Genomic DNA, 27,500 nt, shown 5'->3' with positions numbered 1-27,500 from the left:
CCAAAGTCAGGGACTTTTCAGCAACCCCTTGTGTGTATATATATATTTATTCTTTTATTCTTTTACTTGTTTCAGTAATTTGACTGCAGCCATGCTGGAGCACTACCTTTAGTCGAGCAAATCAACCCCAGGATTTATTCTTTGTAAGCCTAGTACTTATTCTATAGTCCCTTTTGCCAAACTGCTAAGTTATGGAGACATAAACACACCAGCATCGGTTGTCAAGTGATGTGGGGGGGGGGGACAAACACAAACACACACACATATATAAGACAGGCTTCTTTCAGTTTCCGTCTACCAAATCTACTCACAAGGCTTTGGTTGACCCAAGGCTATAGTAGAAGACACTTGCCCAAGGTGCCACGCAGTGGGACTGAACCCGGAATCATGTGGGTTGGTAAGCAAGCTACTTACCACACAGTCACTCCTGCACCTAGATAAACTTACTTGGAAATGGATGCGTGGCGTCATATATATATATATATATATATATATATATATATATGTGCATATATGGGTACAGGATGTCACAAACAGTAAACAACATGAAATACGAAAACAAATGAGATGAATACACAAACAACGAGAGAAACAAATGGAAAACAGGACAAGTAACATAAAGAACGACCCTTCATCAGTTGTCGGCTGTCTATCTACTCCAGGCAGCCGACAACTGATGAAGGGTCAGTCTTTATGTTACTTGTCCTGTTTTCCTTTCATTGTTTGTGTATTCAACTGATTTGTTTTAGTATTTCATGTTGTTTACTGTTTGTGACGTCCTGTACCCATATATGCATATGCATGCACCATCCGAGTGGGATCACTGCCAGAGCAGCGGTCTCGCTCCTGTACTGGTGGCATGTAAAAAGCACCATTTGAGTGCGATCGTTTCCAGCTTTGCCTTACTGGCACTTGTGCCGGTGGCATGTGAAAAAAACATTGGCTGACTCCTGTGCAGGTGGCACATAAAAAACACCATTTGAGCGTGGCTGTTGCCAGTACCGCCGGACTGGCCCTTGTGCCGATGGCACGTAAACAGCACCCACTACACTCTCAGAGCGGTTGGCGTTAGGAAGAGCATCCAGCTGTAGAAACTCTGCCAGATCAGATTGGAGGCTGGTGTTGCCATCCGCTTCGCTAGTCCCCAGTAAAATCATCCAACACATGCTAGCATGGAAAGCGGACGTTAAATGATGATAATGATGATGATATGCATACACACACACACACATATATATATATATATATATATATATATATATAAATAAATATATATTATTTATATTATATGTGTATGTATGTATATGTATATATATATATATATATGCACACACACAAATAAACATAACATATACAAACATATCTATACAATACATACACATATATACCTGAATATACATATACACATAAGCTATAAAGAGAGAGGGCAGGAGGCAGAGGTGGTTGAAGGAGAGGATTAAAATATTTTCATCCCTCAAAGCATTTCACAGACAACATACAATTCAGTCCAAAGGACAAAGAGATTTGATAATGGAAGAGACACCAGGCTGTCAGTGTGTCTTCTCATTGCCACGTGATGTGATTGGACAAACTGAACAAAGGGGAGACTTCAAACACTTAATGAAGGCCCCAACACAGCAGACAACTGATAACAGCAACAGGATATATAAGGATAGGGCTTGATGTTAGCAATGATGATGATGATGGTGATGAGGGGTGTTGGTGGTGGCGGCAGCGATGGTATTGGCACCAGTGATAGCATGCATTATTTGTAAGCAAAACGTTGATGTTAACGAGGGCAATGGTATTGGTGTGAGTGAAGTGATTTTTCTTGTGATGATGATGATGATGATGATGGTGAGGATGGGGAGTTAAATTTCATTGGTTTGTTATATATCACCTTATAATTTCGTCAAAGTTGTTTTGTCTTTTTTCCCAGGAATTTGATTACAGTTGTTTATTTCAGCTGTTTATCAAAGTTATTATTATTTTAGAAATTTATTTATATAACCTCTTCACCACCACCGCTGCCACCGCCACCACCACCGCCATTTAGAAATGATAAAACTGACCTGAGTGCTCACCGAGGTCAGCCTTCTGGAGGAGTTTAATATAGTTGCTGCCCCACCTCATCCCCTATAAATCTGTTACTTTGCAATAAAATTCATTAATCTGCCACTACCACCCTCCTCCTCCTCCTCCTAACAACAACAACAACAGCAACACCAACAATAATAATAATAATAACCCTTTCTACTAAAGGCACAAGGCCTGCAATCAGGGGGTAGGGGATTAGTCAATTACATTGACCCCGAGTACTCCAATGATACTCTATAGACCCTGAAAGGATGACAGGCAAAGTTGACCTTGGAGGAATTTGAACTCAGAACACAAAGATGGGTGAAATGCCACTAAGCATTTTGCTCGGCGTGCTAATGATTCTGCCAGCTCACCACGTTAATAATAATAATAATAATTCTTTCTACTATAGGCACAAAGCCGGAAATTTAGGATATTCCCAACAGAACATCCACGTTTAAGTGTGGGCGGGGGGGGGGGGGGTAAATATTACCTGTTGATATTAATACTGCTTCTGTCACTAATAAATATTTTTTAACAAGCTCATTGGCTAATCATGACACCAGGGCCTGTTCTGGCACTGCTTTTCTATATATCGCTGGTGGGGTGGGGTGGGGATCAATTACTGCTATCTCTAGTGGTTGAGCGTCCATCATTGAAGAGACCAGGGATGGTTGAAATCACATGATCTGGTGGTCTCAGTGCTGAAAACGATGGAGATTTATCTCCAGCGCTAGCAATATAAAGAAGCAAGCATTTTGCAGCAAAAACCAATATGGTGTCTGCCACAGTATAGTTTAGTTTCTTTTAACAGAACCTCCACATTTAAGTAGGGATAAATATTACCTCCCAGTATTAATATTGCCTCTGTTGCTGATAAATATTTGAAAGTCTTACTCTTTTACACGTTTCAGTCATTTGACTGCAGCCATGCTGGAGCACCACATTTAGTCAAACAAATCAACCTCAGGACTTATTCTTTGTAAGCCTAGTACTTATTCTATCGGTGTCTTTTGCTGAACTGCTAAGTTACAGGGACGTAAACACACCAACATCAATTGTCAAGCGATGGTGGGGGGGATAATTACATCAACAAAGATACACACATAAATATGTGTGTGTGTGTATATTTATATATATATATATATATATATATATACGCACACACAACAAGCTTCTCTCAGTTTCTGTCTACCAAAGACTTTGGTTGGCCCAAGGCTATAGCAGAAAATACTTGCCCAAGGTGCCATGCAGTGGGACTGAACTTGGATCCATGTGGTTGGGAAGCAAGCCTCTTACCACACAGCCACTCCTGCACCTAGTGACATTTCTTCTGGATCTTATGTTGCAAGATGAAATACCACTGAGACCAACTTTGCCTTCCATCCATTTGGTGGAGTCGGTAAAATAAAGCACCAGCCAAGTATCTGGGTTGGTGTAATTGATTGCCCCTTCCCTTTAAAATCACTGACCTTGTACCAAAAATTGCAAACAAAGGCAGCGAACTAACAGACTCCTTAGCATGCTGGACAAAATGTTTAGCAACATTGTGTTTTGCTGTGGTTGATTTTGCTTTTCGTGCTTTAACCCTTTAGCATTTAAACCAGTTCTTGTGTCTCAAAGCATGCACAGAACCAACAAAGAACTGAGTAATACTTAGTTCCCCATGCACTACAGATTAAAGCAATAACATGTACAGCAACCACAACAAGGCTGCTATTCAGTGTACCACTTCTATGAAGGACAAGTGTTTGTCAACTGTGGACATCCCCACCTCTCCTCAGAGGATGGAAACCATATTACTTGTCACTTAAGAAAACTGGTCTTATTTAAGTGGTTAATGATGTCCTCGTTAATAATAAATACAAACAGCTTGCTTTTGATACACAATAAGCTAATTGGCCTAAATTATGATGGTAGTGGGGAACTGAAGCTCTTGAAAATGGGTGAATTACAAACTTTGGGAACACTTCTCTTTGTGACAAAGACAAACTTTGTTAAACTTTGGAATAATCCAGGGGATAGTATTTATCAACACAATCACCATAGCTATTTGGTCTGTTTAGTGGAGGTTATTAGGAAATTTAAAAAAAAACAAGAATTGAGAAATTTCAGGACCTAACCAGATAAGTGAAGAGATTGTTCAAGACTAAGACAATAATTATTCCTGTGGTAATTAATTGGACACAACACTCAAAATGCTACCTAAAAGACTGAAAGATATTTGGAATCGAGTCTTGTATTGTCAACCAGCAGAAAAGTACCATTCTATATTCTGCAAAAATCTTAAGAAAGATTTTTGAGATTTGAGGAGACTTGCTGTCACCTAACTTCGAGAGGACATTGCTGCCAAATAATATAGCATGTATAATAATAATAATAATAATAATAGTAATAATGATAATAATAATGGTTTCAAATTTTGCCACAAGGGTAGCCATTTTTGGGGTGTGGGATGTTGGTTACATCAGCCCCAGTGTTTCACTGGTACTTAATTTACGACCCCAAAAGGATGGAAGGTAAAGTCGATCTTGGCGGAATTTGAACTCAGTACATAGCAAGAGGTAAAATACTGCTAAGCATTTCGTTTAACGTGCTAACAATTCTGCCTTCAACAATGCCGCTGACAACAATGACAACAACAACAATGCTGATACAATACCTGGCAGTGGCTATCATGGCTTCTGATCTTAACTGATTGGAAGTGTTGTCATGTACATTGTTTTGTCTTGGTATAAAAAGATGGGCTACAGCAAATATTCTGCTCAATACCACAGATTTGCTTGTCAGTTGTTTGACCGTAACCAGTTGAGCATATCCCTTGGTGGCTGACAATATGTGCATCTCTGATCATGAGCAGAAGTAGTTGGGGAGCATCATAGTCATGTGTTGAGAGGAATTTTTGGGGTTTGGATAATTCACCTTTGGAAACATAGGTGTTTTGCTCAACATTCTTAAACAAACCTTATTCAAGGACCTTTTGAGCGGGATGGGCTACTCGACCTGAAGAAAATTCTAACTGGGCCCCACTTGCGAGGACATGCGCTGTTTATCTTGATATGAGATCACCTTGTCGCGCACATATGGTTGTGATGCATGTGCCTGGTGTACCCTTATCAGACGGGGAGTCATGATGGGTATAATGGGCTTCGTATATTTTACTCCAGTGTCACTTTGATGCCATGCACTGCTCTCTCAATAATAATAATAATAATAATAATAATAATAATAATAATAATAATAATCCTTCCTGATTTTGAAACAAGGTCAGTAATTTTAAATGAGCAATTAGTTGATTACATTGAGCCCAGAGTTCAACTGGTACTTATTTTATCAACCATCAAAGAATGAAAGGCAAGGACAACATAGGCAGGATTTGAACACGAAATGTAAAGACGGAAGAAGTGCTAAAGATTTTGTCAGCTCCTATTATAGGCACAAGGCCTGAAATTTTGTGGAGAGGGAATAAGTCAATTTCATCAATTCCGTTACTTGACTGGTATTTATTTTATTGACACACCGAAAGGATGGAAGGCAAAGTTGAACTCAGTGGCATTTCAACTGAGAATGCAAAGCTGTTGTTGCTTTTGTCATCAAAAATCTGTGGAATGGCAGAATTGTTTGAATGAGAGGAAAACTTGTGATATTTATATTTAATTATGGCCCCTTATGTTCTGTGTCCAAATCTCACCAAGCTCAACTTTCATCCTTCTCTTGTCAGCCAGAATTTGAGCAGTTACAGGTTTCAGTTCTCTGTAGTATCTTGTTGGCCACTTTCCCCCCCATCTTCTAAGGGTATTTATCTAATCTTCTAAGTTGTTTTTACAGCTATTCTGCATTTGAGATTTCCTATATTTTCTCTAACACATCAATTCATTCGCTGCTTCTAAATTTCTTTATAAAAAAAAATGTTCTCAATAAAATGAAATAAAGTAGCAGCAAAATGCTAGGGTCATTCCCAAATTCATGGCATTTGTTGTCTATTTTATAAATTCTACTTAAAACTACTTCAAAGGTGACAAACTAAGCAGAACTGTGTTAGCATGCCAAACAAAATGCTCAGTGGCATTTCTTCTGGTTTTGATGTTCTGAGTTCAAATTCCGCTGAAGTCAACTTTGTCTTCCATCCTTTTGGGGAAATGATAAAATGAATACCAGATAAGCACATTCAATGTAATCAACTAGCACCCTTTGTCCCAAAATTTCAGGCCTTGTGCCTTTAGTAGAAAAAAATTATCACAACAACAACTACTACTACTACTACTACTACTGTTTACTATCACTCTTTATCATGTTTGTTTTAAATTGTTTTATATTGGGGTGGTGGTGGTGGTGGTGGAGGAGGAGGAGAAAATGGTAGTAAGTACAGTGATAAAAATACCAAATATATCTTCAGAATCAGGTGATGAGAGACAGACAGACAGACAGACACACAGACAGAAAAAGACTAAGTGACATTCATATTTCTTGAGTGAGAAGGAGAGGGAGTGGGGGAGGGAAGCGAGCCATGTCAATCCATTAATAGTAAAAACAAAAACAACAGCAGCAGAAATGGCTAATAACATCAACATTGCTATGGCAACTACTACTAAACTGACCTACACTACAGGTACAAACTACACTGACCAGACTTTCAGGACACTGATGGCCTAAAACAGTAGACAGATGTTACACAATTCAACCTGCATAAGTTAATGTGAGAGAAAATGAAATCGGAATTTTGAAAGAAGAATCTATGAAATTGTGTTAAACATTGAATGGCTGTGGAGGTTCACAAGAATAAAATAGTAATGAAAGGGGTCAACCAATAAAAAAAAATGGTTGAGAACCTCAGGTCTAGAACTTCTCATAATCTACATTAATTTATAAGCAGGAATTTCAAATTCCCACAGACCCCAGACTAGTTTACTGGTCTCTTGCACAGCACAGTTATTAATAAACTTGTAACATTTATACTAATATACAGGTGATAACTATTTAATGTAATTTTTTTTCTGTTATCCATTTCACAACTGCATCTAAAATAATATACATATTAAAAAATAAACAGAGTAACAGATGCAGTGTTAGTACCAAAAGGTAAAATATTCACCACTTTTTGTTTGCATTTGCATTAGAACAGAGGCATCTACCATTGGCAAGACAAAAACAGGCTGAAATCACGATATGGTAGGCTTGGCAGTTGAAGTAGTGATAGCTATGATGTGATTTTATGCACTGTAAAACCATGCAAGAGCTTTTCTCTCTTACTCTTTTACTTGTTTTAGTAATTTGACTGCGGCCATGCTGAAGCACCACCTTAGTGGAGTAAATTGACCCCAGGACTTATTCTTTGTAAGCCTAGTACTTATTCTATCGGTCCCTTTTGCTGAACCGCTAAGTTACGGGGACGTAAACACACCAGCATCGGTTGTCAAGCAATGTTGGGGGGGACAAACACAGACACAAACATATACACACACATGCACATATATATATATATATATATATATATATATATATATATATACGACAGGCTTCTTTCAGTTTCCGTCTACCAAATCCACTCATAAGGCTTTGGTCGGCCCAAGGCTATAGTAGAAGACACTTGCCCAAGATGCCACGCAGTGGGACTGAACCTGGAACCATGTGGTTGGTAAGCAAGCTACTTACCACACAGCCACTCCTGTGCCTATGGTAAATATTGTGATATTTGTGTGTTGTAACCCAACATCCACTTTCAAGTGGTGAATATTTTATCTTTTGGTATTAATATTACTTCTGTCACCCTGTTTATTTTTAAATAGGCCCACTGGCTCTTAGCAACATCAGCACCTGATAGGGCCTTGTATTTCTATGTATATCACTAGTGCAGGAAGCAGTTACTGCTATTTCCAGCTGCTTGGTATCTACCACTGACAAGGCCAAAAGAAGCTGAAATCACATGACATGATAGGCCTAGCAGTAGAAATAATGGTGATTGTCTGCCACTGGCAATAGCTATGATGTGCTTTTACATACTGTAAAACCATATGAGAGTCTTTTCTCTCTTGGTAAATATCGCAGTATTTGTATGTTCTAATGCAACATTCACTTTTTAAGTGATGAATAATATATTGCTTAATATATTGCTTAAGTATCACCTCTCTCTCAATACTATACCCCCACTCAGCTGAGGGAGGGAGGCTTGTCTTACAAATACTTGATGATCTTACAAATCACCCTGTATACTCTGTGAGGTGGTTGCCATTAGGAAAGGCATCCAGCAGCTGTAGAAATTATGCCAAAGCAGACACTGGAGTTCATTGTAGCCTTCTTGCTTATGAGTTTATGTTGAATGATCCAATCCAGTCCAGTATGGAAAAAGGAAAGTTTCACAATGACGATGATGGTGTGTATGTGTGTGTGTGTACATATATTCATCCATATGTTTTCATGTGTGTTCTCCATTTCTCCATGGTAGCATAACCAAGACAACTACTATATGACTGAGGCATTATTTTACAATCAGATGCCCTTCCTATCAATAACCAAAGTGCAGAATGTGTAAGACAAGTATATGCGCATGTGCATGCAAACACACATGCACACAAACACAAACTTACCCATGTTATGCACACTGCACTACACAGCATATTCACAGTGTAGAAAGATGCATTACACTTAAAGTAGCTAAGTGCAGTAAACAGTCACTGACAAGATTGCGCACCTGTTGCATGAGTTGAGGAAGAGGAAGTAATGGTGGAAGTGTGCAACAGCAAAACAAAAGCCGCAGTGCAGCAAGATGAAGTGCATGAAACTGAGAACTGTGAATGCTAGTTGCACTAGTTTTAGCAAGGGTAAGATAGCAATGGCGGCGCAGGTTATGCAATAAACAATGTTAGCAGTGCAATGCGCAATTAGCAACCGTTGTGAACACCTGTTGATGTACCAATTAACAGGTGCAAAGAGGGAGAGGTAAAAATAAAATCTTGTTTTACAGGAAAACAAAGAACACGTGCAGTGACTGCAGAAAAACACTGCACCTGCTGATGATGAAGAAGTCACTGTACTCTGCACATTGTAGCAAAGAAACGATATTTTAGTTTTGGCTTGAAGAATATGCAGAAACTGGTGGTGGTGGTGGTGGTAGAAGTAGTGTTTGTTGATGGTGGGGTTGTTGGTGATGGTAGAGGTAGTGGTCTTGGTAGAGGTGTTGGTGGTAGTGGTGATAGAGGTGGTGTTAATGGTTGAGTTGTTGGTGATGGCCTTGGTAGAGGTGGTGTTAATGGTGGAGTTGTTGGTGAAGTTGATGGTGGGGGTGTTGGTGATAGTAGAGGTGGTGGCTTTGGTAGAGGTGTTGGTGATAGTTGTGGTGCTGAAAGAGGTGGTGTTAATGGTGGAGTTGTTGTTGGTGATGCTGATGGTTGGGGTGTTGGTGATGGTAGAGGTGTTGGTGGTAGTAGAGGTGGTGGTGGTAGTTGTGTTGGTAGAGGCATTGGCATTAATGGTGTTGTGGTGCTGGTTATGACAGCCACCACCACCACCACCACCACCACCACCACCACCAATTACCAGTTACCACCACTGATCCACCCCTACCAACACTCCATCACAACTAGCAGGGTGGGGGTGGAGTGTGCTTTCGATCAGAACAATATGCAAAAAGGAGAAGAAAAAAAAACAATAAAAAATATATGAAAACACATCAAGAACCCATAAAACAACTACAACAACAGTCAGAAATAGTTGTGTGTGTGGGAGAGAGAGAGAGGTAGGGTGGAAGAGAGATGACGGGGGGGGTGAAGTGAACTGTATGACAATCATCATCATCATAATCTGCATCAGCAACAATAGCAGCAAGCAGAGAGAGAGAGAGAGAGGGAGAGAGAGAGGGAGAGAGGGAGAGAGAGAGAGAGGGGGAGGGGGAGAGAGGGAGGGGGAGGGAGGGAGAGAGAGAGAGAGAGAGAGAGAGAGAGAGAGAGAGAGATGATGATGATGAAATGTTCAGCATAAATATCACCAAGTTAATGGCATGGCTAGGTTCAAGTCTTCATCATTCCCCATTATCACCCCCATTATCACCCCCATTAACACCCCCATTAACACACACACACACACACAGATTGCAAAGATGAGGTGGAGGCAGAAGCAATGGGACTTACCAGTGATGCAACAGGTCATTGATGAGATAGATGAGATGCAGTTTGACGTCAAAGCTGGACTCCTTGTCTGTAATCCTGGAAAACAAGAACACACAGAGAAGGGTTTAGACTTTCGACTGGTTACCAACATCAATGGAGAATGTTGTTAAATGAATGAAGCTAAACACACAGCACACACATGTATCAGTATACACATCATATATGCACACACATATACACATAAACCAGATGGCACAGTTACACCAATGGATATAATAAAAGAATAGCAATATTAAGTTGCAATAGTTCTTGCCTGAAGATTGTAGCAGCATGAAACTTTGGTTACAAAATGAATATTCAGTTTAAATGAAATAGATAGATAGTTAGATAGATAGATAGATGGATAGATGCAAAGACAGATAGATTGACAGACAGATGGATAGAGACATAGATAGACAGACAGACAGACAGACAGACAGACAGACAGATAAACAAATGGATAGACAGAGAGACTGAGAGATAGATACACATATATCATCATCATTTAATGTCTGTTTTCCATACAGGCATGGGTTGGATGGTTTGATGAGCTGGCTAGTCGGGGAGCTATTCAGACTCCAATTGTCTGTTGTGGCATGGTTTCTACAGCTGGATGATGCCCTTCCTAATGCCAACCACTTCCCAGAGTGTGCTGGGTGATTTTTATGTGCCACTGGCACATTTAAAGAAAAAGGAGGAGGGAAGGGGTGATCTGAACATGCAGTAGTGGATAGTAGAGGAAAGGAAGTTACCTGTTCAATAAATACTGTGCAATAAGTTGACAGTGATCTTCTGTGAAACAATGTGTGAATATCCAGCTTTTACCATTCTGGGAAAAAGAGACAAAAACAGAGGATTAACTGAAGATAACAGAGTGTAACCAAATTTAAATCTCCTTCAAGTCACATTCTCTTATTGTGTGTGATTTGAGGGAGAGCAGAATTGTTGTTTCATGTAACTAAAGACTCACCAGAATTGCGTCCTTAGTGCACGATTCAATAATGGGTTGTACCGTTTTATCTAACTCACATAGGTCAATATCACATTCCTCTGACAGTTTTTCCACCATCTTCATACGACATTTCAGTATTGCCTCTTCAATCTGGATCTGTGAAACAAAATAGACTTCAACATTAAACAGGGAACACAACTTTGGGACATTGACAAACTGACTTTTATTCTGTACTTTTGAGAAACATTGAGACATTCAACCCTCTGCTCAATTCAATATCAAACCAAACATTAATATGTATATGAGAGGGGGAGAGAGATACACACACAGTTACAGAGAAAGCAAGAGAGAGAGGGAGAGAAAGAAGGGAGAGCAAGAAAGAGTGAGAGAAGGAAGACAGTAAGAAAATAGAAAGAGATGGAAAAGTGGAAGAGAAAGAGAGAGAAGGAAGAAGATAAGCAGTGAGAAAGAGAGAGAGGTGGGTAAAGAGAGAGAGAGATAGGCAGAGACAGAGAAAAAGAGGGGGAGAAAGAGAATGGAAATGAGAGAGAGAGAGAGAGAAGGAAGGTAGAAACAGAAAAAAGAGAGAAGTACAGAGAGAGAGAAGTACAGAGAGGGAGAGAAGTACAGAGAGAGAGAGAAGTACAGAGAGAGAGAGAAGTACAGAGAGAGAGAGAAGTACAGAGAGGGAGAGAAGTACAGAGAGAGAGAGAAGTACAGAGAGAGAGAGAGAGAAGTACAGAGAGAGAGAGAGAGAAGTACAGAGAGAGAGAGAAGTACAGAGAGAGAGAGAGAAGTACAGAGAGAGAGAGAGAGAAGTACAGAGAGAGAGAGAGAAGTACAGAGAGAGAGAGAAGTACAGAGAGAGAGAGAGAAGTAGAGAGAGAGAGAGAGAGAGAGAGAGAGAGAGAGAAGTACAGAGAGGGAGGGAGAGAGGGGGTATTGTTGAGAGTGGCTAACCTGCTGTTGTTGAATGAGACTTTGGTACTGTGCATTGAGATTCTGCTCACTGTGTTTGATCTGCTCCTGCATCTGTGCAACCTGCTGCTGTAACTGTTGGTGCAGTCCAGACAGAGGCGTTTGACCTCCACCTGCTGGAGGTGGCGCCTGGTTGAGAGTGGCCAGTGGTGGTGCTGCCGAAGGTGGAGGCGTGGTCTGCCACGGGGCATTGGGAGGTAACACTTGCTGAGTGATTGCATGTTGCACCAGAGCCTGCTGCTGCTGCTGTTGCTGCTGTTGTTGCTGCTGCTGCTGCTGCTGTTGTTTGAGTGCATCTTGCTGCTTCTCTTGATGTTGAACTGTAAACAAAAGTAGAAAAAAAAAAGAAATGAACAACAACAACAACAAAAATAATTATTTTTACTGTAGGCAAAAGGCATGAAACTTTCACAGGGAGGGGGTCAGTTGATTACACTGACCCTTATTGCACCTGATAAAAAGCAAAGTTGACCTTAACAGAATCAGAAGAAATGTTACTAAACATTTTGTCCAACATTGCTAATGAATCAGCTTGCTACCGTAATAGTAATAATAATAATCCTTTCTACTCTAGGCACAAGGCCTGAGATTTGGTGGGGAGGGGGCTAGTCAATTACATTGACCCCAGTGTGTAACTGGTACTTACTTCATTGACCTTGAAAGAATGAAAGGCAAAGTCGGTCTCGGTAGAATTTGAACTCAGTATGTAGTGGCAGACCAAATACTGCTAAGCATTTCGCCTGGCATGCTAACAATTCCGCCAGCTCACTGCCTTAATAATAACAATGATAATTTCAAATTTTTGGCACAAAGCCTGCAATTTCAGTGGAAGGATAAGTTGATGAAATTGACCCCAGTATTCAACTGGTACTTATTTTAAGGAAGATTGAAGCTACAAGAAAACAAAAACAGTTTGGTCAGGAATAGAGAGCAGAGAAGATGGACGGACAGATGGATGGATGGATAAGATATCACCAGTGATTCCCACAGTACAGAATGAATATTATATTCATTTGTACTACAAAAGTCACCAGCGACTCCCATGATGGGCAAAGTGTTAACTTGCAATGGTGCCAGTAACTGAGGTTTTGTAATAATATTAGGTAAACACATCTTAGGACCAGCCATTTATCATTGCTTAATAATCTTGGTATATCTCATCTGAGAGGTCACTGTGAACTGTAGTAAGTAATGATATTAGGTTAAGACCCGTCTTATAATTTATGATCTATCAGTTATCTATTGTTTCATAACCTTGGTATGTCTATTCTGAGATGTCATCATGAACTGTAGTTTAGTAATATTAGGTCAACACCTGTCGTATAATTTATCGGTTATCATAGTTTAATAACCTTGAGACATAATTAACTGATGTTAATAATATTAGGTTGACATGACTTATGATCTGTCGATTATCATAGTGTAATTACCTTGGGTTGTTTACCTTGAGATATGATAATTGATTGCAGTTAGTAACAATATTAGCTTAACACATGTCTTATGATCTATCAGATATTATTATATCACAACCTTGCTATATCTATTCTGAGATGTAACCATGACCTATATAGTTTAGTAATAATATTAGGTCAACACCTGTCTTATAGTTTATTGGTCATCATAGTAAAGTATGATAACCTTAGTGTATCCATTCTGAGAAACACACCTATTATTACTTAACTGGAGATAATAATGCTATCTTTTATCCTTACTTGGTTCAGTCATTGGATTGAGACCATGCTGGAGCACCACCCTGGTGGATTTAGTTGAACAAATTAACCCTGGTATTTATTTTAAGTTTCATACTTAATTTATCAGTTTCTTTTGCCAAACTATTTTATGTGGACACAAACAAACCAACACTGGTTGTCAAGTAGAAATGCAAGCAAAATGACACACACACACACACATGATGGGTTTCTTTCAGTTTCAATTTACGAAATCCACTCACAAGGCTTTGGTCAGCTTGAAGCTCTAGAAGACACTTACCCAAGGTGCATAGCAGTGGCACCAAACCCCGCCTTATTCTTTTATTCTTTTACTAGTTTCAGTCATTTTGGCTGTGGCCATACTGGAGTACCACCTTAAAGGGTTTCAGTTAAAGAAATTGACACCAGGACATATTCTTTGTAAACCTAGTACTTATTCTATTGGTCTCTTTTGCTGAACTGCTAAACATACCAACATTGGTTGTCAAGTGATGGTTGTGGTGGTGGTGGTGGGGGGGGGGGGCAGACACACACAAAAACCCTTCTCAATTCTTTGTCCAAGTTCTCACTTGGAAACTTTATGTATCCCAGCTTTTAGAATTGGTATGCCATGTCCCAGCATATGCTAGAAGGCAACTAAAATATTTTAGGATCAAGAAGGGCATCAGGTTGTAAAAAACACTGCTTCAGGAAACCCTCTCGAATCCTTCCAGTCAGGAAAAGTTAAAATGACAATGATGATGACAATGACGGTGAGGTGACAATGATGACGACAATGATGGTGATGATGACAATGATGACGACAATGATGGTGATGATGACAATGATGGTGATGGTGACAATGATGATTGTTTTTACTAATTTTTGTCCATATATGGTTGTTTTAGCTGTTGCTGTTGTTGTTTATATTGTCTGTTGTTGTTGATGTTAGCATTATGATGACGATGACAACGATGATGGTAATGATGATGATGATCATAGTGATGATGACAGTGATGATTTATTTTGACTAATCCTTGTTGTTGCAGTTGTTGTTATCTGTCTGTTGTTGTTCTCGTTGTTGTGTTGTTATTACCATGATGAACAAGTACACAGAGTACAATGTGCTGATGTTGTTGTTGTTGTTGTTGTTGGTGACGGGTTATCTCCAATTCTAATCACATAACAACAATGATAAAACACAAGTGCATCGTCATCGTCATCATCATCATCATCATCATCATCAACAACAAGCAATAATGATAAACAATAGCAATAACAAGTACAAAACTTGAAAATAAAAAACAAGACAGTAAAAGCAACAACAATAACAGGCTCAAGGTACTTTCTGCAAGGTTGTTAGATAATGAGAACAAAGTGAACCGACCCCAGTGTATGACTGGTACTATACATTGGAATACTACAGCTGTAGTACAGTTGTCTGTCTGTCTTCGTGTCTTTGTCACCAAATCCATTTTGGTCAAGTTAGTAACAATACAGTCTCAAATATTAACCTCACATAAAAGGTGCAGGCATAACTGTGGGGTAAGAAGTTTACTTTCCAACCACAAGGTTCTGGGTTCAATCCCAGAATGTGGCACCTTGGCCAAGTGTCTTTTACTACATGCCAAGCCAACCAAAGATTTGTGAGTGAATTTGGCAGACGGAAATTGAAAAAAGCCCATAAAATATATATATATATATATATATATATATAATCATAAATATATAGGGATTGACAGTAACCTGCTTCTCCAACATACTGAGAATTCAGAAATAGCAGTCAAAGAACTACTGATTTCAAAACTACCCGGCAAAATTGCTGATTATTAATTTTATTACTAATTGACGATTCCCTGCCCTGCATATCTATATATATATATATATATATATATATATATTCCTTTTTCTTTTACTTGTTTCATTCATTTGACTGCGGCCAGGCTGGAGCACTACCTTTAGTTGAACAAATCGGCTCCAGGACTTATTCTTTGTAAGCCTAGTACTTATTCTATCGGTCGCTTTTGCTGAACCACTAAGTTACAGGGATGTAAACACACCAACGTCAGTTGTCAAGCAGTGGTGGTGGTGGGGACAAACACAGACACACAAATATAAATTTTATATATATATATATATACGATGGGCTTCTTTCAGTTTCCGTGTACCAAATCCACTCACAAGGCTTTGGTTGGCCTGAAATTATAGGAGAAGATACTTGCCTAAGGTGCCATGCAGTGGGACTGAACCTGGAACCATGTGGGTGGGAAGCAAGCTTCTTACCACATAGTCACGCTGCGCCTATAGACACATATATTTATTTATGCCCACTTAAACATAGAACAAACTAAACTGTGGTAGATACAATGAGATATACTCTTACACTATCTCTTGTTTATATTGCTAGCAGGGGGATAAATTCCCACCATCTCAAGCACTGAGGCCACCAGATTATGTGATTTTAACCTTCCCTGGTCTTATCAATGACAAGCACTCAACCACTAGAGATAGCAGCCACTGATCTCCCCACCAGCAATATATAGAAAATCAGTGCCAGGACAGGTACTGTTGTCGCAATTAGCCAATAGGAGAGGTTCTCTCATGGTATCCACTGCAGTATAGTTTGTTCTAACAGAACATCTGCATTTAAGAAGGCATAAATATTTACCCAATCACTTGCCCCAAGGTGCCAGGCAGTGGGACTGAACCCAAAACCAAAGTTTCTTACCACAAAGCCATGTTTGTGCCTATATATTACATTTCTGCTCTGACATAGCAGGACTCAATATACTTATAAGGCACAGTTTTATTAACCTAAATATATATATATAAATGCATGCAAGTGTTTGTGTGTGTATACATACATACATATATATATATATATATATATATATATGAGTGTGTATGTGTGTGCGTGCATGTACACACACCCTGGTGAGATTGGTGCAAGTGCTGCTGCTGCTGCGGACTGGAGGAAAGTAGAATAAATTAATCCATGGCTTCACTTTCTACTGCGTACGCAGGAGGAGGAGGAGGAGGAGGATGGTGTAATGTGATGCTGAATGAGAGGGTGGCAGTGAGAAAGACTGAAGCTGGTGATTGGGGGTTGGGTAGGTGGGATGGAGTAGTGAGGTCAGGGTGCACAAAGAAAGGAAAGCGGGGAGGGGGGATGAGCCAGGGGCATAGGGTTAGGGTAGTAAGAAAGTTGGCTAATGCTTTGGCAGTGACACAGTAACAGCACCAGATGATAATGGTGGTGATTATGATGATGGTGGCTGTGGTGATGATGATGACAGTGGTGGTGGTGGTAGTGATGATGATGATGATGATGTTGGCCATCATGATAACAGTGGTGGTGGTGGTGATGGTGGTGGTGGTGGTGATGGTGGTGGTGGTGGTGGTGATGGTGGTGGTTGCGTTAGTTGTAATGATGATGATGATGATGGTTAAGGTGGCGATTAAGATGACAGTGGTGATTGTAGTTGTCATGATGACGACAAAAATAAAGATGATGATGATGATAATGTTGATGATGATGGTGGTGGTGGTGGTTAGAGTAATGATGATGATGTTCTTGGCAAGGAGACAGGGCAGATTAGCCATAATGAGGTTGTGGAGAGATGTTGCCGGAGGAAGTGAAAAATAAAATAATAAAAAAACTTCAAAAAAAAAACACAATTAAAAAAATATAATGCACAAATGCCTTGGGGACTGGGTGGAGTTTTAAGGTGAGTGAGGAATGGAGAACAGACAAGACAGGGGATGCTGTTGGTACCTTAGAGAGAGAGAGAGGTGTAGGGAGTGGAGGGAGGGATGAGGAGAAGAGATTAAGGAAGTAGGACAAGGTAAGCAGGGCGGGGAGTACGCATTGTGATTCATTGTTGTTTACAAAATGCACCCAGGACAATACCAATAACAACAGCACAACAACAATAACAACAGCACAGCAAAAACGAAAAGCAAGACCATCAGCAAACAATAACAAGAAAGCATAACGAGTCAATGATGGAAACTTTCTCTGCTAGAAACAACAGCTCAAATTCACTCTCAAATACAACTTCCACGACCGACCAACTTTGAAAAAGCCTTTAAAAAATATTGTGGAATTGTAGCCCCTCTGATATAATAAAGAGACCTGGATGGATGGTTATGGCTTGGTTTTTAAACACCTTTGGTGAAAGATCTGCTCGATTCTGCTTGATAAGGGTTGAACTGGGGCTAAACAACAACATATGTTAATGAGGAGAGATAGATAGATAGAGAGAGAGAGAGAGACAGACAGACAGAGAGAGAAAGGAGGACACACACACACAAATACAGATTACATATGTATGTATGTATATATATATGTATATATATATATATATATATATTAAATATTAGCTTCGGACCATGCTTGTAGAAAGACTCTGAATGAAGGTGCATCTGTTACTCAGAGAGTCATGTTCCTATTTGTTGGACAGCTGTGATAATTTTGCAGCTTTAATAAAAAGTATATTACTCTACTTTTGGTATTCAAGTACTATTTTTTCCACCTTGTTTGGCACTTATGTGCTTACCTGTGTGTGTGTGTATGTATGTATATATATATATATATATATATATATATATATATATATATATATATATATATATATATATATAATAATTAATAATATCAGGGTAATAAAAAATTTTAGAAATCTTTTACTACCAGTAACCTAGCAAATTATTTTATTTGCTAAAAAAAGTCTGAAACCATGGTCCAGGAGATAGATGGTAAATGTTTTTATTTTTCATTCCCTTCGAAGTTTATCCCTAATAGTGGTTTGGATTTTAGCTGTTCCTTCCAGCGCGCAAGGAATCCTATGACAGATACCTCTTATGTGTTTAAATGTACACTGTATGTATATATATATATATATATATATATATATATATATATATATAGTCCCACCCATGCTAGCATGAAACACGGATGTATGATGATGATGATGGGGAGTGGCTGTGTGGTAAGTAGCTTGCTTACGAACCACATGGTTCTGGGTTCAGTCCCACTGCGTGGCACCTTGGGCAAGTGTCTTCTACTATAGCCTCGGGCCGACCAAAGCCTTGTGAGTGGATTTGGTAGATGGAAACTGAAAGAAGCCCGTCGTATATATGTATATATATATATATGTGTGTGTATGTTTATGTGTCTGTGTTTGTCCCCCCAACATCACTTGACAACCGATGCTGGTGTGTTTACGTCCCCGTAACTTAGCGGTTCGGCAAAAGAGATCGATAGAATAAGTACTAGGCTTACAAAGGATAAGTCCTGGGGTCGATTTGCTCGACTAAAGGCGGTGCTCCAGCAAGGCCACAGTCAAACGACTGAAACAAGTAAAAGAGATAAAAGATATATATATATATATATATATATATGAGAGGGAGAGAGAAATAGAGATAGATAGAGAGTTTCGACATGGTTGCCCAGTCTGCTGGAAACAGCAGTTAAAATTTCCATCATATCACACACACCCTACTGTCTTTAAAACTGTAAAGGGCTGGATACCCAGATGGTGTGAATCACATGATCAAATCCCTAAGTATTTGTCAGCTTCACTGACCACAGCTGAAACTTGGGAGGGGGAAATATGCTACTACTACTACTACTGCTGCTGCTGCTGCTGCATCGGTAGTTTGGTTGCACAGACAAATGTAGATTAAGCTTTCCAAGACTGATCCATTTCACCAGGTTCTTATTGTTGCTGTTGTTTAGCCCTAGGTCGTCAGTCCTCTTAGTGTAGCTGGGTCAACTCAATGTGCCTTTCTTAGCTCAAGAAAAAGCAGTCGGTTGCTATTTCTAGCTGCGTGAGCAGCCATGTAGAGGCTACCTTGTTTGTTTATTCACTGTTTTCTTTCCGCCGCCGCCACCACCACCACCAAAACGTTCATTCATACATGTAGCAATAGAGCAGGTATTTGTGCTGGCTGCTACAACTTACACTGAACATGCACTGGCTACTATATACAAAGCTACATTTTGTCTGTCTAAAGTATTTTCAAAGGTATGTCTTGGGTGCCCATGCTTGTTTTCAGACTTTTGGTTACTGGACGTTAATTTGGCTTAATTGTTGGGTAATATATATATATATATATATATATATATATATATAATCATCATCATTTAACGTCCGCTTTCCATGCTAGCATGGGTTGGACGATTTGACTGGTGAACCAGATGGTTACACCAGACTCCAATCTGATCTGGCAGAGTTTCTACAGCGGGATGCCCTTCCTAACACCAACCACTCTGAGAGTGTAGTGGGTGCTTTTTACATGCCACTGGCATGAGGGCCAGTCCAGCGGTACTGGCAACGGCCTCCCCCTGGTATTTCCTCTCTTTCTCTTTTCCCCTGTTGCTCATCTATTCTTCTACTTCCTCCCTTTGTTTCTCCCTCTACCACTCTCTCTACCGGCATGGTCACATGCTTCCGGTCAATAATCCTTTCCTTCCTTGGCTTTTGCCAAGCAACGCACGCACCACTTTGTCTCTCTCGGGTTCGTGCCTCATCGCGTTCATACACACATAATTTTTCTCGTCTGGCCGTAAAGCCTTTTCTGTTTGTTTTCCTGTCTTGTTTTTTGTCCGCCACTACATTCCTCCATGGCTAGATTTAATTTGCGTATACAAATTTAATCTGCGATCCATGGGACGAGCCGTTTTAACGATGCGTCCTGCCCAAGCTCGTCGAAACGCCGGTGTTAAAACGTGGGTAGCTGATGAAGTAGAATGTTCTCTATGTGGCTTGTGTGTTCTCGTCTACGTTGTTTGCAATGTCCTGTACCCAGATATGCACCTATACATACAGGTGGATGTCGGTATGCACATACCTGTACGTATATATGCATATACTCATTTACTATTTGTTTTTATATATATATATATATATATATATATACACACACACACATATGTATACATATACATATACATACACATATATATACATATGCATATATATACTATATTATAGTCATTTACATGTATGGACTCTATGCAGGCTGTTCTTGCTGAACAACTTGATTTGTTTACAGTGATCAAATGTGTTGTACATTAGCTTGCTGCCTCCATCAAATCAACAGGGTCGGAACAGGTGTATAGTGTACCACATGTCAGGTGTTGAAATGATCAAAGAGCAAGGTTAGATGAAATGTTTTGCTCAAGAACAGAACGTACTACCTGGTCCAGGAATTGAACCTATGAGTTTGTGATCGTGAGTGCAACACCCTGACCACTCGGCAACACACACTTCATTTTTAAAGCTCTGATGATGCTACAGGATAATGCGCAAGTGCTCAACTATGAGTGCAGTGCATCTTACAGCAGAAATAACTGTAACCTAATGAAGTTCATAACATCATTTCTTATTCCCTCATTATTTTAATTTCTTATACTGCTGCCCCCACCACACAAACATATATATATATATATACACACACACACACATATAAGCACACAGATACACACACACACATATTGATAGAGAGGATGGAGGAAGAAAGAGATCTTTGAGCAGTGGTTCTCAACTGGGGTCCATATGGCCCATGAGGAGGAGGGGTCCACATAAAATTTTGTTGTTAAAATTTATGTCCGATAAACTGGTTATACCTCTACAATACACAAAATATTTTTAGCAATTTTTTACATAATTTTTAATAATATTTAATTATAGAAATATAATAGAATTTTTTCAAACATCAAATGGTTATGGGGTCCACCCAAGTAAAACAGAAATCACAGGTGGTCCATAAGCAAAAAATGATTGAGAACCACTGCCTCCTTCCTTAAAACCCTCTCCTTTTCCAAACCATTTCATAAGTTTGCCCTAAATGTCCCTGCTTGTTTTCAAACTTTTAGCTTCTCTATATTGTACATTCAGAGTAATACGAGCGTCCCTTTCATTAAACCCAAGTTAGTCTGGTGGTTTGAAAAAATGTGTATCAGATATGACGCATGGATGCTGGGGAAATATGTCCTGTTTATCACGTGATAATACACAAGGGTTAGGATTAGGATAATCTTTTGTATCATGATTTAGTTTTAGTTAGTGGGTAATATATTTTAACTTTTGAGTGGGACGAAGTGGTGAGAAAGGATTTACAGGCGTTGGGACTCACAAAAGGGATGACAGGGGACCAAAGTTCCTGGTGGTTTGTTGTGCTTGAAAAGACATACCAAGCTAAGTGAAAGTGTGGTTGTCCTTGCATATAAGCTGTTCCCTGCATCCCTCTCCAGCTGGGCATTCCTAACCTTGCAGGCTTGTGGGTGCTGGTGTCACATAAAAAGCACCCATACTGGTGTCATGTAAACACACTCATGCACACTCTGTAAAGTGGTTGGTGTTAGGAAGGGCATCCAGCCATTGAAACCATGCCAACACAGACATGTAGCCCAAGCAGCTCTTCAGCTGGCCAGCTCCTGTCAAACCATCCAACCTATGCCAGCATGGAAAATGGACATTGATGATAATGATACCTTAGATTTTAGGCAAGTGTCCTGTGAATCACATATAATGCACCACACACACACTAGCCTTTGAATCATAAATTCTGTGTAATATAAAGCTTTCCTTTTCTTATGTCGCAAGTCACTCTGGTGGTTGAAAAAAAGAAATTGGGAACATGTATGAGATATGAGGCATGGACGTCAGGGAAATACCATTCTGTAGATCACATGTAGTAATACACAAGACAGGCAAAGGGTTAACTGATGTCTCTCCTTCTCCCAAGCCCTATGCCAAAACTCCAGACAGACTTGTCATGAGACATATCCCCACTCCTGGTCCTTAACCTGCTAACCAGACATAACAATTTTTTTTTCTGGTGTGTGTGTGTGTTGGGGGTGGGGGGTGGGGGTACAGAAATTAATTTAAACCTGATCTTACACAAAAAAGAATCCTAAACAAACAGCTACTACTCATGATGATGGTGATGATAGTGATGATTGTGGTAGTGGTAGGAGTGATGACAAATGGTGGTGGTGGTTAATGGAGGAGTATCCCACCCCACCCTGCCTTCAGTAATTATAGACACAGCAGCCATGTTGTTATTTTTTGGGGTGCATGTGTGTGTAAGTGTGGGGGGGGGGATTTCACATTAACATATGTGCTCCATGAATCAGTAATTGTTTACTTAAAGATTCTGGGTCTGCCATCCCATCACTGACTGATGTTGTTACTGTTGTTAGGATATTTATTTCTGCTGCCCCAGGAGGGGAGCAGGGCATGGTGTGTATATGTGCTAAAGTGGAAAAAGGTAGGTAAGTTGCTGGCTGGTTGTGATGCTTTGACAACTACCATAAAAACAACAGCCAAGTCTTCCTCAAATCACACCTTACTTGTCTTAACCCTTTTACTGAGGAAATAAGATATATCCTCTCGAAATTTCATTACCGTAACTGTGGAAAGCAGATTTATATACCAAATCTAGCTTTTGCTGAAGAATATGTGGAATATCCATGAAATTTAATTTTGCAGTTAAAAAGTTCAAGAAATAAAAGGAGGCATCAGCCAAGGTGTTCGTTGTTATACAGACAGACAGGATGGTCAAGTGTGGATCAGGACTAACCGAGGGTTAAACAACAGTTACAACACCACCACCACCAACTGAGGGCGCTTCTATGTAGTCGACTGACTTGCTAGTAATAGTAACTGAATTTCTTTGATCAGAGCTGATTTGAGGTTAGACAACAATAGCATGAGTTAGAGGGAGGGACCTATATATATGATCACTCAACCTTCTAGAAATACCAGCCAAATCTTCCTCAAATCACTAAATCAATAAAGGGTGGTGGGGTGGTGAGGTGGTAAACAGTGTGGCTCCTGGCCTTGCCAGCTCCTGTCAAACCAACAAACCAACCCATGCCAGCAAGGAAACCGGATGTTTGAGAACAAAAAAAGGCAAGACTACATTGTATAATATTGTAAATGCATTGTGTCTAGAAGAAGACATGGTGGTTATAATCAGAATGTCTTTGATCACAAGTCTATATACACTCAGGGCTGACCTGACACTAAACACCATAACACTTCAACATTACCATCACCTTTCTCTGAAAGAAAGCAACATAATACCTCAAGAAGAGAGAGACAGGCATCATCTTTATATGTTGGTCAGCTCCAGCCAGAAATGATGGACAGCAAGCTTAACACACAACATAGCTAAAGACCACTACCTGGTCCTTGGGATACCTGTAGCCCTTCTGCATTCCGATTACTCTGTCAAATGTAATGCTTATTTATTCACACTGTTTTGAATTAATTTTGTATTATCGTGTTGAAATTTCAATGATGTGATTTATATATTTTTAGAATGATATTGTAGGGTAAGTGTGCGAAGCCAAAACTGGCCAGTTTGAACATAAAACAAATAGAATATTTGGGCTGCATATAACTGGTTTAACTGCTAAAGGGTTATATTGTCCGGCTCCCAAGAGGGTTAAGCTTGCTAAACCCTCTTGGGACATCTGGGCCAACTGATTGGCCTAAGTGACACAAGCTGAAAGGACATTGAAGCCGATCCATTGGCCTAATGAAACAAACATTTTGAAGAGTAATAGCCAATCAGAGATCATCTTTCAGTAGATAAAATAGTTTCCAGTACTTAATCCTTTGTTTTCTACATGCACCCATTAATTTCAATCTCAGCAGAAAAAAAAAACATTTGGGTCTTTTTGACTACACTTACCAAAACGCTGTGTCACAAAAGGGTTAACACACAACATAGCTAAACACCACCATCTGGTCCTGGGGTACCTTTAATCCTTCTGCATTCAGATTACTCTCTCAAATGTAATGCTTATTTATTTATATGCAGATCAACTCACCAGAGACATTGGATGCCTCCCTGGAGATCTAGGACCAAGATGGATGGTGAGTGCAGGTTAAAAATGTCTGAGCAAGCTCAGCCAGAAGAGGAGGATGTTTTATTCAAAATGTTTTGAATTAATCTTGCATTATCTCTTTGGAGCTTTGAGGATTGGGATTTCAATGATATGATTGTTATACAGTAATGTTTCTTTTCTTTATTTGTTTTTTTTGAGGGGGGAGATAGAGAGAGGGTGAGAGAGAGGGGGGAAGAGTGCATGGGGGGTAATTAATTAAAGCAGTAAGGGGCTTTAGTGTAATCAAATGGGGAAAAGATCAAAAAGAATGACCCAATAGGAAGCAGGATGTGTTGATGTTGAAAATCAAGGTTACATCTGACCTACATAATAAAGTATGGTCGGGAGAGAGACAGAAAAAGGGAGAGAGAGAGAGAGAGAGAGAGAGAGAGAGAGAGAAATAGAGAGAGAGAGAGAGAGAGAGAGAGAGAGAAATAGAGAGAGATAGAGAGAGAGAGAGCATAAAGCCAGCAGATTCAGTTTCATTTAGTGCATAGTTCTTTCTCTCTCTCTCTCACTTTCTCTTTATCCTTCAATACTTGTCCTTCATTCATTCTACTCAACTCCTCACCCATTCCCTATCTTCCATCCCCCATTCACTTCATATCATGTATGTCCAACCAGACACTTCATGGCTACTAGTTTTATCTCCTCTCAGCTCCAACCCTATCACCACATCCACCCCACTCCACCACACCACACATTCTCTTCTAATAAAAAATACAAGTAGCCACAGTTATGTAGACCTTCCAACAGAAAGAAACCTGTTCTGCTCTGGCCTCCTTTCTCTCATCACCTAGCAAAAAAAAAGCCACCTCTCTTGAGGTTTGTAGTCCTGCAGGCTGTGATGGCAACCTCACTAATGCTGGTGCCACAAAAAAGAAGTGGTTGTTAAAATGATGATAATGAATGTAAGTGCAGGCATAGCTGTGTGGTATGAGGTTTGTTTCCCAGCCACATGGTTCTGGGTTCAGTCTCAGTATGTGGAACCTTGGCCTAGTGTCTTCTACTGTATCTCCAGGCTAAACAAAACCTTGTGGGTGGATTTGGTAGATGGAAACTGAAAGAAGCTCATTGTATGTGTGAGTGTGTATATGTGTGTGTGTGTGAGTGTGTGCATGTGTGTGTGTATGCACTGTTTCCTTGCCTTGACATCACATGGATGTGGTATCCTTCATTTCCTGTCTTCAATGAAAATATATCTGCCCATGGAGAAATATTACCATACTTGGAAACAGGTGAGGGTTGGTGACAGTAATGGCATCCAGCCTTAGAAAATCTGTCTGCCCCATGCAAGAATGAGAAAGTTAATATGATAATGATGGTGATAATGATGATGTAAACTGATAGCAGGTTTTTATGACCTCTTCCCATAGCCAAGACTGCCAACCTTGGACTAGAAAATAACAGCAATACAAGCAACAGGGCTCTACAAGACACTGACCTTGATTTTCACCATCAGATAAAGTGAGGACTAAGATCACATTTTTAACCAGTGCACCATTAGATAAAAAGAAACGGTTCAAGTCACAACATTAGCTATATTTATATTTATTTTTATCACTAAATCAATAAGGGGTGATGGAGTGGTGAGGTGGTAAACAGTGTGGCTCCAGGCCATGCCAGTTCCTGTCAAATCAACCAACCCATGCCAGCAAAGAAACCGGATGTTAAATAATAAAGATGATGATGGTGATGATAATGATGATTATGACAACAATGATGACATCTTTTGTATTACTCATGTATAATCTCATGGCTTTGAGATTTCCACAATGTGATCGTATATTTTTAGGATGTGATTGTTGGGTAAGTGTGAGAGGCCAGATCTGGTCAGCTAGAACATAAAATAGGAAGAATATTTTGGCCAGATATTGCTGGCTTAAGAGCTAAAGCATATGTGTGTTAAAATATTTTGTTTTGTATAATATGTTTTTATTTTTTTTAAATTGCAGACTCAGAATCTCTGATGTTTGAAGTGTTATTTAAAGACATCATAAAAATATCAGGGCAGTACTGGAAGAAACTGCATTGAAAGACTTACTATTAGTCCTAACACATGTGATTGTATAACTTATTTCTTTCCAGTTGACAGAGGGAACTTGTGGAAGGGGTAGACCCAGGAAGACATGAGACAAAGTGGTGAGAAAGGATCTTCAGATGTTGGGCCTCAGAGGGACGATAACAAGGGTCTGAGACTTCTGGCAGTTTCCTGTACTTGAGAAGACACACGCTAAGTGAAATCATGGTTGTCATTGCATAGAGGTATCCTTCTTCAGCTGAGTGATCCTAATCTTGCAGGCTTGTGGGTGTTGGTGCCACATAAAAAGCACCTATGCTGGGACTGTGTTAATGTGCCCAGTACACTCTGTAAAGTGGTTGGCATTAGGAAAGGCATCCAGCCATAGAAACCATGCCAAAACAGACATGGAGCCCAGGCAGCTCTTCAGCTGGCCAGCTCCTGTCAAACATCCAACCCATGTCAGCATGGAGAACGGATATTAAATGGTGATGATGATTTGATATTAATAACCTACATAAATACACAACCAGAGATGTACAGATGGGAAACAATATTTCTTTTTTTTATTCCTGTTTATCATTTGACATATGATAACATGAACAGTGCAGGTTTCAGCAAAAGAATTAACTATTGAAAATGTATAAACAAAGAAGAGCTGGAAAAAGAGAGAAGGCAGTAAGACATTAAAAAATGCTTGCAGTGAATTAATATTAAATGTCTAGTTTAAAAGAAT

The 27,500-nt window shown here is 39.7% G+C and overlaps 1 protein-coding gene across 6 annotated transcripts in view; it reads right to left on the bottom strand.

Moving 5' to 3' along the window:
* LOC128250638 (calcium homeostasis endoplasmic reticulum protein-like) overlaps positions 1 to 27,500 on the bottom strand; it is a 164,381-nt gene that overhangs the window by 25,993 nt on the left and 110,888 nt on the right. For all 6 annotated transcript variants that reach the window (XM_089340168.1, XM_089340171.1, XM_089340170.1 and 3 more), the window contains 4 exons: positions 12,133 to 12,470; positions 11,191 to 11,328; positions 10,973 to 11,049; positions 10,203 to 10,277 (listed from right to left, as the gene is read on the bottom strand). In XM_089340168.1, the coding sequence (XP_089196294.1) occupies positions 10,203 to 10,277; positions 10,973 to 11,049; positions 11,191 to 11,328; positions 12,133 to 12,470 (628 nt within the window). The remainder of the gene's footprint in view (positions 1 to 10,202; positions 10,278 to 10,972; positions 11,050 to 11,190; positions 11,329 to 12,132; positions 12,471 to 27,500) is intronic.

The sequence above is a fragment of the Octopus bimaculoides genome, chromosome 23 (genome assembly GCF_046866305.1).
Source record: "Octopus bimaculoides isolate indiv1 chromosome 23, ASM4686630v1, whole genome shotgun sequence".
Taxonomy (NCBI): Eukaryota; Metazoa; Mollusca; class Cephalopoda; order Octopoda; family Octopodidae; genus Octopus; species Octopus bimaculoides.
The sequence above is the reverse complement of the archived record's forward strand: the minus strand, read 5'-3'. Positions and strand labels throughout refer to the sequence as shown.